The sequence below is a fragment of the Puma concolor genome, chromosome A3 (assembly GCF_028749965.1).
Source record: "Puma concolor isolate L17-30 chromosome A3, mPumCon1.1.hap2, whole genome shotgun sequence".
Lineage (NCBI taxonomy): Eukaryota > Metazoa > Chordata > Mammalia > Carnivora > Felidae > Puma > Puma concolor.
The window spans coordinates 114328308-114343251 of NC_141669.1; the positions used below are offsets into that span (position 1 = coordinate 114328308).

The following is a 14944-nucleotide window of genomic DNA, read 5'->3' on the forward strand; positions in this document are numbered from 1 at the left end:
CCCTTTTCCATTTATCTCTTCCCTTAGAAAAAGTCAGTATTCATCCTTGTAGAACTCTGTAGGTCTGTCTGTGTCTCCTTATCTTGTTGTTGCTGTTGTTCTTTGTGCATTTCTTTCTTTCTTTCTTTCTTTCTTTCTTTCTTTCTTTCTTTCTTTCTTTCTTTTCTTTCTTAAAATTTTGATTTGAGTATAGTTGACACACAATGCTACATGAGTTTCAGGTGTACAGCATAGTGATTCAACATCTCTGTAGGTTATGCTATGCTCACCACTGTTTGTATCTTTTATGTATCACTTCCACCAGGTACCCTTCTCTGACCCTCCTGTTCCCCTTCTCTGCACTTCCATAGTGCCTTTGGTTTTCTTCTATTATATCACGGGTCACCGTGTATCACAATTGTCTGTATTTTCCACTCAAATGTGAGTTTCTTAAGGGAAGAGATTCTATATATGCTTTTAGTCTTTGTTTTTTGGAAACAAAAATGAGCTATGTGATATGATGGCACTTAATAGGCAGTTCTAAAAGGAAGCTAAGTGGTTCATAATATGGGAGAGGCTTTTTCCTCAGTTCTGTTGTTGGATTATTCGTCTGAAAGAGCTATTCACTCAAATGGTTTCTAGTTTTGCAGGAATCTAGAGCTGTGGTAGATTCAGATAATTTTGAAATGTGAAGCTGATTCTCTTCCTTGGCAGTCTGATTTGTTTGGGAGAATGTGGTTGACGCATGTGCCTTTTTTCTTTCTTTCTTTTTTTTTTTTTCTTCAGTGAGACCTGTTGACAGAAATTCAATCTTGATAAAGGGGTGCAGGAAGGCATCCAGTTCCCATCATGCCTAGGTCTCTTTCATTTAAACAGTTGGCCCAGACTCTGGCCTGTTCCATTTCCCACTAGGCCTTGTGCTTTTTAATTTTTGAAGGTTTTACATCTTAATTTTATTATTTAAAAAAAAAATTTTTTTTTTCAACGTTTATTTATTTTTGGGACAGAGAGAGACAGAGCATGAACGGGGGAGGGGCAGAGAGAGAGGGAGACACAGAATCGGAAACAGGCTCCAGGCTCCGAGCCATCAGCCCAGAGCCTGACGCGGGGCTCGAACTCACAGACCGCGAGATCGTGACCTGGCTGAAGTCGGACGCTTAACCGACTGCGCCACCCAGGCGCCCCCTTAATTTTATTATTTATGGGAGAAGCAGTGTGGTAAAACCGGCATAGCCAAGTAGTTACTTTTGGTTTTGTTCATGTACTTGTGCTATCACCTTTTGTTGAAGAGAGTCAGACTTCTCAATGGATTTGTATTTTGCTTACTTTTTCCCCTTTTTGGGGGGAGTTGGGGAGGTGGGAATGGTCTCCTGAGTTGGCCATACTGGACCAAAAATAGCTTTTAAAAGAAGCCTTTTTTTTTTTTTTTTTTTTTTAATTTATTTATTTTGACACAGAGAGAGTGCACAAGCAGGGGAGGGGCAGAGAGGAAGAGAGGAAATCCCAAGCAGGCTTCACCTATTGTGGGGCTCATGCTCATGATCTGCAAGATCATGACCTGAACTGAGATCAAGAGTTGGATGCTTAACTGATTGAGCCACCCAAGCATCCCAAAAAGCTTTTTTAAAAAATGGTCATGTTAGAAAAATAATATTTCAGTTTTAAAATTTCACCTAAATAAAGATTAAGCATATTTAGGTTTGAGCCCCTTGCCTTTTGACCCCCATCAATCAAATGCACTCCTAGACCTCAGAAGACATTTCTTCTTCTGATGCTTAAATACTGTACTCATGATCTCTTTTACTCTATAATATCCACTGAGAGGTTCAGACTAACTTCCGTCTTATAAATAGCAAAAACTTTATATGCAAGAGTACAAACTAATAAAAGAGAAATTAAGAGGTGGTGATTTACTTTATGGGATGATTTAGCTCAGAGTTTTCCCGATGTATGTATGTATTTACTTATTTATAATTTTTTTAATGTTTATTTTTGAGAGCGTGAGCAAGCACACAAGCAGGGGAGGGGCAGAGAGTGAGGGAGATACAGGATCCGAAGCAGGCTCCAGGCTCTGAGCTGTCAGCCCAGAGCCGACGCCGGCCTTGAACCCATGAACCATGAGATCATGACCTAAGCCAAAGTCGGACAATTAACCAACTGAGCCACCCAGACCCCCTATCCAATGTATTTAGAATAGGGTTTTTAATTTAGCAGTGTTCTTTTATCAACAGCTTCTCAGGATGCTTAGTTTTGTGTAAAGCAGAGTTAATTTTTGCATTTGACTGACAGTATGATTTGGTTATCTACCTCATCTTTGAAGGAATATTTATAGGAAACACCTGTACATTATAGCGACCTGAGATTTTGGAATCCCACAGATCTGGTCTTAAAACTTAACACTGCTACATACTAGTTGGTGATCGTGGAGTGGCTCAATGACTCTGGGCCTGTTTCCTTATTTGTAAAAAGGTGATGATGATATCTACCTTGTATATTTTTAATGCACTTTAAATGTGATGGTTTCTTAATTTTAAAAATGTATTTATTTTTCAATTTTTATTTATTTAAGTAATCTGCACACCCCCTGTAGGGCTCAAACTCATGACCCTGAGATCAAAAGTCCTGTGTTCCTCCCACTGAGCCAGCCAGGTGCCCCAAATGAGATGATTTATGTAAAGTGCCTAATAAAGTGGTTGGCCTGTAGTAAATAGTATTTGGAAGTTATTGTCTATAAATGGTTTTATCCTTTGTGCCTTGACATTTCACATTGATCTACATAAATCTCTATTTTTTTAAATAAATATGAGAGGAAATAAATAAATAAATAAATAAATAAATAAATAAAAATATATACTCACACGCACACAAAGAGGCACCTGTCTGGCTCAGTCGGTAGAGCACACAACTCTTGATCTTGGGGTCATGCCCTACATTGGGCATAGAGATTACTGAAAAAAAAAATTAAGTAAATAAGAGAGGTTAGTGGATAAGGACACATCCTTTAGGGCCTACTTGAATGCAGATGCTGGCTCTGCTATTTCTTAACTGTGTGATCATGAGTAAGTAGTAAATCTCTCCTTGCCTCAGTTTCCTTGTCTATAAAATGAAGACAATAATAGTACCTACTTCATAGGATTTTTGTGAGGATTTAGTGAGTTAATTAATACATGTAAAACATCGCCAGGAGTGTCTGGCATGTCATAAGTACTCAGTAATTAATAGCTATTATTATTATTATTTTTTTTTTATAATTTTTTTTTTTTTTAACGTTTTGTTTATTTTTGAGACAGGGAGAGACAGCATGAACAGGGGAGGGTCAGAAAGAGGGAGACACAGAATCTGAAACAGGCTCCAGGCTCTGCACTGTCAGCACAGAGCCCAACGCGGGGCTTGAACTCACGGACCGCGAGATCATGACCTGAGCCGAAGTCGGCTGCTTAACTGACTGAGCCACCCAGGTGCCCCAATAGCTATTATTATTTTTAAGTTTATTTTGACAGAGAGAGAGAGAGAGAGAGAGCGAGCATGAGCAGTAGAGGGAGAGAGAAGAGAGAGAGAGACAGAATCAATCTTACTTAAGTAGGCTCCATGCTCGGTCCAGGACCCAGACACAGGACTTGATCCCACAACTGTGATCATGACCTGATCTGAAATCAAGAGTCGGATAGATGCTCAACTGACTGAGTTACTCAGGTGCCCCATTAGCTATTATTTTTAACTTTTTTTTTCAAGTTTGTATACTTAAAAAAAAAAAAAAATTTTTTTAATGTTTATTTTTGAGAGAGAGAGACAGAGTGTGAGTGGGGAGGGGCAGAGAGAGAGGGAGACAGAATCTGAAGCAAGCTCCAGGCTCTGAGGTGTAAGCACAGTGCCACCTGATGCTGGGCTTGAACTCGTGAACCTCAAGATCATGAGTCAAAGTTGGAAGCTTAACTGACTGAGCCACCCAAGTGCCCCACAAGTTTGTGTACTTTTTATTAAGTCAATACTGAGGAGCATTTTGTTTTTATAAAGAAACATTAAAAAAAGAAATAATGTGTAACATTTGGATAAGTGAAGTTAGTAGCCAATTTCAGACCCTGTAAATGGGAAACTTTATTTCCAAAAATCAATAGATTTAACAATTATTGCTGGATTACCAAGTGTACTTAATAAAAATCCCAGAAAGTGCAGTGACTTATGGACTGTAAATGCCACTTTAGGGGGAAATAAGTACTGCTTAACCAGTTCTTTAAACTGAAAAGATATTCATTTATATAATAAGATGTATTCAAAGAGTTCGTATAGTGAAAAGTCTTTCCCTGATTCAGAACTCCTAGCTTTCTTCCCAGACCCAAATACTGTTAACACTTCTGTGTCTCCTTCCACAATAATCTCTGTATGTAAAAAGTATACATGAGTATATATTACCCCTTTCCTTCTTTTTAACATGAATGAGAGTATGCACTTCTACATTTTACTTTTCTCACCTAATAGCCCTTGGAGCTCATTGTGTACATATTACCACATATGCAAAGTTATCTAATATTAAATTCTCTAATATTTTATTATACGATTGTACCCTAATTTATTCAAACAGTCTTCTATTGGTGGAATTTTTGTTTTTAGTTTTTTGGCTTTTATGAACAATGCTATCGTACACTTTCTTATACTTACGTATGCATAAGTACATATCTGTAAGATAAAGTTTTACAGTTGGCAAGACCTATCAAAAACATGCACTTGCTCTCCAAAGAGGGTAACCATGTAGCTCCATAATTTAAAAAAGAAAAAAGAATGTGAGGGGTTATATTTGAATACTTTCCAGGTGGTTTTTTCAGTGGCATGCTTTGGTGGAATCATGGTTTTTAGGAAGCTAAGTGGGCTTGTTGCATATTACATTCCTGCCTCTTCCCTCCCCCAGCTTTAGTTGTCTTCATTGCATTCCTGCCTGGGAAGTGTTCCCAGTGACCTGGGTTAGGCATTAAGATCATGGGAATCCAAGATTTTCCCATGTCTTCCAGCATGTTTGTTCACAAGAACAGGAAAACTTCCTTGCAACAGGGGAATTTTAACCACTGTCAGTCACTGGGGAATCTTTCAGTGAGGGTCCTTTGAATATAGATATGGTCAAGGGGAGGAGAGGCTGTGATATCTTATAGTAGTGCATTGTATAGTACTTGAAGTGCCTTCTCATGTTTATGGGAAGTAAGTAGGCAGAAAGATACAGTGCCTCTCCTGTTGTTCTACACATGTAGTAAATGCCAGAGACAGGTCTAGAATTCTGGACTTCTTTGTTGGGATTGTTTTGGGCTATAAGTGACAGAAAATGTGACTATAATGGCTTATTCAAAAAGAGTATTGTCTGGAGGTAGATGGTTGCTGATATTTGATCAATGGTCAGTAGCTCAGCAATATCAGGGCCAGTGTTACTTTTTTGGCCATCCACTTGTATACGCGATAGCTGCTCTATCTCTAGCTATTACATTTGCCTTTAAGGCAAGAAGGGTTGAAGGGAAAGGGCAAGAACAAGGGCTGTGGCTATATCAGGAAAGTAAGTTTTCCTGTAAATCCCTCAGCAGGTTCCTACTTCATTCTCATTGGCCAGAACTGTTCTGGCTACACTAAGCTTAAAAGGTGACTTTTGTTATGGTGTGCTTCCTACTATTTTGATGATGTTCAATGAAACATATTTAATCAGTTTGACTTAAGTGATATTAATTTCTAATTCTTTTTTTTTTTTAATTTATTTTTATTTTTATTTTTATTTTTTTTTTCAACGTTTATTTATTTTTGGGACAGAGAGAGACAGAGCGTGAACAGGGGAGGGGCAGAGAGAGAGAGGGAGACACAGAATCGGAAACAGGCTCCAGGCTCTGAGCCATCAGCCCAGAGCCCGACGCGGGGCTCGAACCCACGGACCGCGAGATCGTGACCTGGCTGAAGTCGGACGCTCAACCGACTGCGCCACCCAGGCGCCCCTTTAATTTTTTTTTTTTAACGTTTATTTATTTTTGAGACAGAGAGAGACAGAGCATGAGTGGGGGAGGGTCAGAGAGAGGGAGACACAGAATCTGAAACAGGCTCCAGGCTCTGAGCTGTCAGCACAGAGCCCGACGCGGGGCTTGAACTCATGGACCACGAGATCATGACCTGAGCCGAAGTCGGCCGCTTAACCGACTGAGCCACCCAGGCGCCCCAATTTCTAACTCTCTTTATATTTAGAGTTTATAATTTAAATATTGTATACTATCTTATTTTTTGAGTGCGCCAGAACCTTAGCTCCTATCTAGATTTTAAATTCCTTTGTGTCTGAGACTAGATCTTCTACTTTTTGTGTAAGACAGTCTCAACTTGAGTATTAATGAGAAAGGAGCTCCGATATCATTAAGCCCATATTTAAGGCCCCTAGTGAGTGTATAAGAGTGGACTGCTAACAAATAACTTAGTGAGTTAAATTGATTAATGAAGGTAGACATAGAGAGTGAAAACTTTAAAATGAGAATAATAAAGACTCCTCTATTGAGGGCAAAAGACTATGGAGAATGGATTTACTTGGATATGCAGTACTCTTTTCTATGCAAATAGAGGCCATAACTATGTTAATATGCCTCTTTAATTCATAGGGTGAGAGGGCAGAACAATGTGGAAAGAACATTGTGTTGATGTTAGGAGCCTCAGTTTTGGATCTAGTTCTGCCTTTACATAATTGTATGATACGGGGCACATCATTCTCTCTTCAGCTTCCTCTTCTAGAATGGGAATAATAATTGCTGCTTTACAGGATTGTTGGAGAGTATTTGAAATACTATGTATTTACTACTTCATGGCACCTGGCACGTATAAGTACTTTTGGTAACTGTTTTTACCATGATCATTAGTATTATTGTTGTGTTGATCTTGAAAGAGCCTTTTTTGCTGTAATTAATCCTTATCTATAAACTGCAAAAGTTAGTTATTAAGATTCCTTCTGATTCCAAAATAATCATGTTTCTACACTAAGTACCTCAACTGGGGCATTGTTATAAAGGTATCTGTGGAGTTCTGGCTGCATTGAGTTCATAGGAGAGACCGTGGAAAGATGAAGTTCTCTGGTGTATGGATTGATGTCACTATGTAAACCAAATAATTATTAGAATAAATGTTTCTCAGGCACTCAAGTACCTTCTGAATTACCCCAATCCACTAAGAGAAGCTAACGAAATACTGGCCAAACCACTGAGCAATGAAGTTGGGTGTAACTACTCTTATGATTTATCTCAGAGCATAGGTATAGTTGTATACTATAAAGACAATGAGTGCTGAGGGTTATTAGTGCCCAGAATTGGTGACATTGTGGGAAACTGGCATACCTCTGGTGATATAAGTTCCTTTTTAGGAACGGTTTTACAGTTTGTATCAAGAGTCAGCAAGTCCACTTCTAAGAATTTCTCTTAAGGGTAGGGGCTCCTGGGTGGCTCAGTTGGTTGAGCGTCCGATACTTCAACTTAGGTCATGATCTCATGGTTCATGGGCTTGAGCTCCGCATTGGGCTCTGTGCTGACAGCTTGAAGCCTGGAGCCTGCTTGGGATTCTGTGTCTCCCTCTCCCTCTGCCCCTCCCCCAGTCATGTTCTGTCTCTCTCAAAAATGAATAAACATTAAAAAAAAAAAAGGAATTTATCTTAAGGGCATACTTAAGGATGTGTACAGAAATTGAACTACAAGGATATTCTTCTAGTAGTATCTTTAAAGTGAAAATATTGGAAAATGCCTAAAAATAGGGGATACGTAAATTATAGTATAGCTGTCAGTTGATGAAGTATCTATATATATATTGACATGGAAAATGCTCACAATATGTGAAGCAGATTTCAAATATATGTGTGTATATAGAGAAAAAATGAGAGAGAGAGAGAGGGAGACAGACTGGAATAGTGTGGTATTATAGATTATTATTTTTTATAGGAGCTTTTTTTATGATTTCTTTAATGAGCATGAATTTTTATAATAAAATAAAGGCTTAAAGGTACTTAATTTAATAAATGTGTATGCAAGTAATTAGTGGTATCTACTTCTCTTCCAAGATACAGAATACTTTAAAGTACATGTTGTTCCCTGGATGAAGACAAATGGCTCATTGGATTTCATAGGGAAATTATTTGCCAGTGAGTGTGTCCTTCAGACTGTTTTTGAAACTACTTCCAGATATTTTCTTAACCGTAAATGGCTAGAGTGGGGGCTGACTTTAAACCTACACAGGTTTCTACGGGAGAATGTAAAACTTTGTACACCGGAGCAGGGATGGGCCCATACCTTTGACTTGTTTCTTTGACCTAATTTACATGTCGTGCCTTTTATGTGTGTTGTTGTTTTTTTTTAAGATTTTATTTTTAGCAATCTCTCTACCCAGCGTAGGGCTCAAACCTACAATCCCGAGGTCAAGAGTGGCATGCTCTACTGACTGAGCCAGCTAGGTGCCTCCTTTTATGTATTTCTTTATTTATTTTTTTCAATTTTTTTAATGTTTGTTTATTTTTGAGACAGAGACAGAGTGTGAGCAGGGGAGGGGCAGAGAGAGAGGGAGACACAATCTGAAGCGGGCTCCAGGCTCTGAGCTCTCAGCACAGAGCCCGACGTGGGGTTTGAACTCACAAACTGAGGGACCGTGACCTGAGCCGAAGTCAGACACTTAACTGACTGAGCCACCCAGGTGCCTATGAAAATATTTCCAAGGAAAGAAAACCTGTAGTTGGCAAAACGTACTAAGTTTTTACTTAGTATAAGATACCGTTCTGAGAACCTTGATGGTTGAGGTATACACAAGTGGATAAAATCCGTCCTTGTCTTCAGGAATTTACGGTCTACTAGGAGAGGCATTTGCATAGTTAACTAATATAAAATTGAATGGTAAACAGCATTATGGCCTTGGAGAGGTAGCAATTAGTATGATAGGTAGAAATTGGGAAAGTTTGTAGAGAATTGAATTGGACTTTGAATAATGAGTAAGATTTTAGTTAATAGGTGTAAAATGTAATGGTGTGTTTCAGAAATTGGGTTATTCAGGGCAGAGAAAGAGTAGTGGGATGTGGGAAAGGCTAGAAGTGAAAAAATGGTAGGTTGAGGGAAAATAAAATAATGAATGTCAAACACCTAGTATGGTACTTTGCTTGGCATGTTGTAGGCACTCATCAAACTTTGCCTCCTTCTAATTCCAACACATTTATCTTCAGGAATATCTTCAAGTTACCAAAAAAGAAAAGTTAACTTTGGGGCACCTGGCTGGCTTAGCCAGTAGAGCATGAAACTCTTGATCTTGGGGTTGTGAGTTTGAGCCTCATGTTGGGTGTAGAGATTGCTTAAAAAAAAAAAAAAAATCTTTGAAAAAGAAAAGTTAACTTTTAGTTTGGTTTGAAAAATAAGGTGTCTTGTCCAGGTTATTTTCAGAATTGCAAATGTGGTAGTAAAATCAAAGTAATTGCTGAGGAATCAGTACCTTAGATTAATGTACAACCAAGTTTCTGAACCATTTCTTTTCATTAGAAGGTGATCTGTTGAGAAGAGTGAGTACTGGGAAAAACCTGCTCTTCTGTGCCAAGGCAGGGGACAATGTCACAAGTTAAAACTTCTTATTCCTATGATGCTCCCACGGACTTCATCAATTTTACCTCTTTGGATGATGAGGAAGATACCCAAAACATAGATTCTTGGTTTGGTAAGTGTCTGCTTTTTCAGGCCATTTTAAGGGTTAGTAGCTCTCTTTGTTCTGAGTACCTTTCAAAAAAATAGTAGGAATTTCAAGAAAATAACTAAAATATAAATTATTTTCTACACCAGGGTATTTTATCATTTATGATATGATAGAAATAATTGAAATGCCCAGTGTCTTAGGAGTGGGCTATCAGTGTTATTTTGCAGTTAGGAATAGTAAATATTTAAGCATTAGGGATATATGGAAAAATCCAGATGAAACAAAGTTGAGTGAAACTCAAAGATTCAAAACATGTCTGTAGTGATAGCAGCCACATAAAAACTTGCTCTACTGCCATGGGGCATAGAATCTAGTATTACAGTTAGGATACTGACATTGATACAGTCTACCCATCTTACTCAGATTTCCCCAGTTTCACTTGTACTCATACTCATTTCTGTAGTAAGCTCTATGCAATTTTATCACTTGTGTAGGTTTGTGCATCTATTCCCACTGTCAAGATACTGAACAGTTCTAACATCACAGGCATTCTTGTGTTGCTTTTTTATAACTACAGTTACTGCCCTATTGCTTCCCCTCACTGATTCATTTTTAGCTGGAGGGATTATGCTACTCAGAACCCAATCCCCAAACAGAAATGGGATTGCCTGGTGTTGAGTCATATGATTTGATGCAAACCCTGACACCAGGCCAATAATAAATAAGGATGTGGTTATGTTTTTATAGTATTTTGGAATAATACGGTGAGACCAGTGATATGTCAGGCTAGTAGTTGCTAGGGTCCCTTCATTTTATTCTTTCTCATATACTTATCTTCTGTATTTAAAAAAAAAAAATGTGATGGGAGAAAAAAAATGAGTCCATTACAGCTGCACTTATCACTTACAATGCAGTGTCCACGTGTGGTGGCACATGCCCTTCTCTTGCAAAAGGCCTTTAATGGTATCCGTTGGAGAAGGGGTCTGTTGGAAGTGGTGTGGAGGAAAGGTGAAGAGGACCAGCTGCCCTATAAGGATCTTCCCACGTCCTTGCATTACTGAAACCTTGAGGAAGACAACCCTGGGTTGTCTATCTTTTTTCTAAGTTTCTTTAAAAACAAGATAGAAAATATTTGTACAGCGAAACTGGTAAATACAATGTCGAAGAAAAAAATTAATCCTACCATTCTTTCAAAACCACCTTAGTTCTAATACATTATTTTCTAATTCTCTTCCAAATAATCATATCTTTTTATACAGTTGCACTCTGATTGTACATGAACAGTGTTATTGTTGGAGCTCACCACATTCCTGAAGCTTCTGTTTGTTGTTAGGCAGTTGGTAGAACAGATGTTTCACTGCTTTGTCCTCACTTTTGGGCACAGGAGAACCTAAGGTAAAATCCCTTGGGAGAGCCTAGCTCTGTTCCATCATCACACACCCACTTCTTACCAACCAGTTGAAAGAGAACCTCAACTCAAACAGACCATAAGATGTCTCTTGTAAGCCCTGCAGATCTTAATAGCTACAGTTTTCTTTAAGAGGAACATGATGTATTTAGGTGGTAGATTAGGCCAGTTCATGCTTATATGGTCCTAAATGTGTATCAAACAAAGATAAGTAGCTATTCACAATGCAGAGTCTGCACTTCTCCTTTTCTGTAATACATTGTTCAGTGTTGCCAGTGTTACAGTGATAGTTTTTATAGTCTCTATCTCTGACGTATAATGTGTACTCATTTCATTTTGATCACAAGAACTTTGTACTTGCCAAATGTGCTGGAAGCATACTAGTAGGGGCTTTAGGCCCCATTTACAAGTGCATAGGACTGATTTATTTTGCTTCCTTGCTGGTTGTTTAAATGATGCTCTTTTTTTTTCACAGAAGAGAAAGCCAATTTGGAGAACAAGTTTCCTGGGAAGAATGGCATAGGAGGGCTTTTTCAGGGCAAAACCCCTCTGAGAAAGCCTAATCCTCAGCAAGCTATTGTCACACCTTTAAGACCAGGTAAGAAAGAACATCTTAGGAAAAAGCTCTTTGGTAGAATGGTGGAACAGTGTGTTATGGGCCTGAGGGATCTGGGGGAATTACGTAAATGTTGTATCCTTTGGTTTATTATTGGTGAAATGGGCCAGTTTCACTTTATGGTGAATGTGACACTAATGATGTACTACACTTTTTTTTTTTTTTTTTTTTTAATTTCTTGGAACTTAAGCTAACATAGACTTTCACTGCCAGATACAAAACTCTTTTCTTTTTATGACAAGGTTTAATATAACATAACCTGACTCTGGCTGGGAAACAAAGCAGTAGGAGAGAAGAATGTACTGCTTGTCATTGCACAAGAATTCTTTGAGTCATGTATCTGATTCTAAAAGATAATTGGCATTTAAACTGGTGGTTACTAAGTCTGCAGAATATTTTCTATTTGATCAGAACAAAAGAATCATTTTTAAGAGATCATAAATCCTTAAAAATTACTTTTTTGAAGTAACAGCCATATTTAGATATGATTCACATGAACAAATCACCCAAAGTGTACATTTCAGTCTTAAAAAAAAATTTTTTTTTTAATGTTTTATTTTTTGAGAGACAGAGAGAGACAGAGCGCAAGCAGGGGAGGAGCAGAGAGAGAGGGAGACACAGAATCCAAAGCGGGCTCCGGGCTCTGAGCACAGAGCCTGATGCAGGGCTCAAACCCACGAAGGAGAGATCATGACCTGAGCCAAAGTCAGACACCTAACCAACTGAGCCACTCAGGCTCTCCATCAGTGTTTTTCACAGTACAGTCATAGAGTAGTTGTACAACCAATACCACAATCAATTTAGAACATTTGAAAATTACTCTTAATGGATGAATCTGAAACTGGCTCCAATTAGACCGTTAAGTAGAAGAGTCATACCAGGAAATAGCTGTATTTCTAGCAAACTTTTGTAGTTTACAAAGTCTAAGCTGCTAGGATGACTTTCAAATAATTAACTCATGAGTACAGATGATATCTATTGAATTTGGGATTAGGGCAGGGACCCTGAACTTTTGTATCCATCGTCTTAATTGCAGAAGGGGTTAGAACTGTATGGCATGTTTCACTTGTCATGCTTGGAATGCCTGTGGCCTCAGTGCTGCATCCTCAGGTAAATTACATTAGTTCATTAGGCATGGCAGATTTTCTGTTGCCTTGGTGGTCTTTGTGCTCTTCTTGAATTGAAAGAGTATGTACTGTTACCTAATTTGTCTGGACCACTTTCAGTTGAAGATTGTTTTGTCAATAGTGCCCCCAAGCAAGAAACTTCTGTTGGGTCTGTCATGTGGCAAAAACCATGCACATTGCTTACGTGCATGCCCCTTAGGCCCCTCAGAGTCTGTGTTCTTTCATATTACATATTTTCACCTGTCTTACGAGTGTTGTTCCCTCTGCATTCAATTCCTAATGTAATTGAAAAGTTCCTATTCATCATTCAAAGTCCAGCTCAAATACCCTTTTTTCTCTGATTCCTCTTATTGTGTTCTCAAAGCACTTTTCATACCTGTATTTTAATTTCAGTTTTCTTTTGTGTTGCTAATACAAAAAAAATAATTGATTTTTACATATTAATCTTTTATCCTGCAACCTTCTAAACTCACTAGTTTTAGTAGTTTTTTAATAGATTCCATCAGATTTTTACATAGATGATCATATCATCTGCAAATATGCCTTTTATTTCTTTTTCTTGCATACTGTACTGGCTAGAACCTTTAGTAGGATGTTGGATAGGAGTGGAAAAGGTAGACATGCTTGTCTTATTCCTGTGCGTTCAGGCTTTTACCATTAAATATGATGTTAACTGTAGTTTTTTCGTAAATATCCTTGATCAGGCTGAGGAAATTCCCATCTATTCCTATTTGCTGATAATTTTTTATTTGGAATGGATGTGAGATTTTGTCAAATGCCTTTTCTGCTTATATTGAGATGATTATATGATCATTTTTCTTTTTTTGGTCTGTTACTGTGTTGAATTACACTGATTTTCCAACGTTAAGCCAACCTTGCATTTCTGGGATGAACCCCAATTGGTCATGATGGTATTTTTTCTTCGTATGCATTTTTAGGTTGTTTGCTACATTTTTGTTGAGAATTTCTGTATATATTTTTCATGAGGTATATTGGTCTGTAGTTTTCTTTGTGATACCTTTGCTTGTTTTGATAAATACCTTACTCTATATATTCCCTTCTCTTCTTTTTTTTTTTTTTTTTTTTTTTTGGAGGAATTTGTGTAGAATTAATATTAGGTCTTACTTAAATGTTTGGTAGAATTCACCATTAAAGCCATCTGGGTCTGGACTTTTCTTTGTACAAAGGTTTTTTTTGTGTTTTTATTTTATTTTATTTTTTTTTTTCTTTTCAACGTTTATTTATTTTGGGGACAGAGAGAGACAGAGCATGAACGGGGGAGGGGCAGAGAGAGAGGGAGACACAGAATCGAAAACAGGCTTCAGGCTCTGAGCCCTCAGCCAAGAGCCTGACGCGGGGCTCGAACTGACGGACCGCGATATCGTGACCTGGCTGAAGTCGGACGCTTAACCGACTGCGCCACCCAGGCGCCCCTTTTAATTTTTTTTTTAACATTTATTTATTTATTTTATTTATTTTTTATTTTTATATATTTTTTAACGTTTATTTATTTTTGAGACAGCGAGACACAGAGCATGAACAGGGGAGGGGCAGAGAGAGAGGGAGACACAGAATCTGAAACAGGCTCCAGGCTCCGAGCTGTCAGCACAGAGCCCGACGCAGGGCTCGAACTCACAGACCGTGAGATCATGACCTGAGCCGAAGTCGGATGCTTAACCGACCAAGCCACCCAGGCGCTCCAACATTTATTTATTTTTGAGACAGAGAGAGAGAGAGAGATCGAGAGCTTGAACAGGAGAGTGTCAGAGAAAGAGGGAGACACAGAATCTGAATGAAACAAGCTCCAGGCTCTGAGCTGTCAGCACAGAGCCCGACGCGGGGCTCAAACCCACAGACCACAAGATCATGACCTGAGCCAAAGTCGGACGCTTAACTGACTGAGCCACCCAGGCGCCCCTGTAGAAAGGTTTTTAACTACAAATTCAAATTTTTAACACTCTCATCTTGAGTGAGTGTTGGTAGTTTGTATTTAAAATAATTTGTCCGTTTCATCTAAGTTGTTGAATGTTCATAATGTTCCCTTATTATCCTTTTAATATTTACAGATTCTGTGTGGTATCACCTCTTTCATTCCTGATCTTGGTAATTTGTCTCTGTTTCCTAATCAGCCTGGCTAGAGATTTATTAGTGTTACTGATTTTCTGA

General features: G+C 38.3%; 1 protein-coding gene across 8 annotated transcripts in view; it reads left to right on the plus strand.

The window, feature by feature from the left end:
• Positions 1 to 14944, plus strand: part of TPX2 (TPX2 microtubule nucleation factor) — a 60230-nt gene that overhangs the window by 5927 nt on the left and 39359 nt on the right. For 6 of the 8 annotated variants that reach the window (XM_086701929.1, XM_086701927.1, XM_086701935.1 and 3 more), the window contains 2 exons: positions 9480 to 9651; positions 11511 to 11633. In XM_086701929.1, coding sequence (XP_086558055.1) covers positions 9546 to 9651; positions 11511 to 11633 — 229 coding nt within the window. In that variant the 5' untranslated portion in view covers positions 9480 to 9545. Of the gene's footprint in view, positions 1 to 8086; positions 8105 to 9479; positions 9652 to 11510; positions 11634 to 14944 lie in introns of those variants that run through there. The other 2 variants (XM_086701934.1, XM_086701930.1) reach the window with 2 other exon arrangements.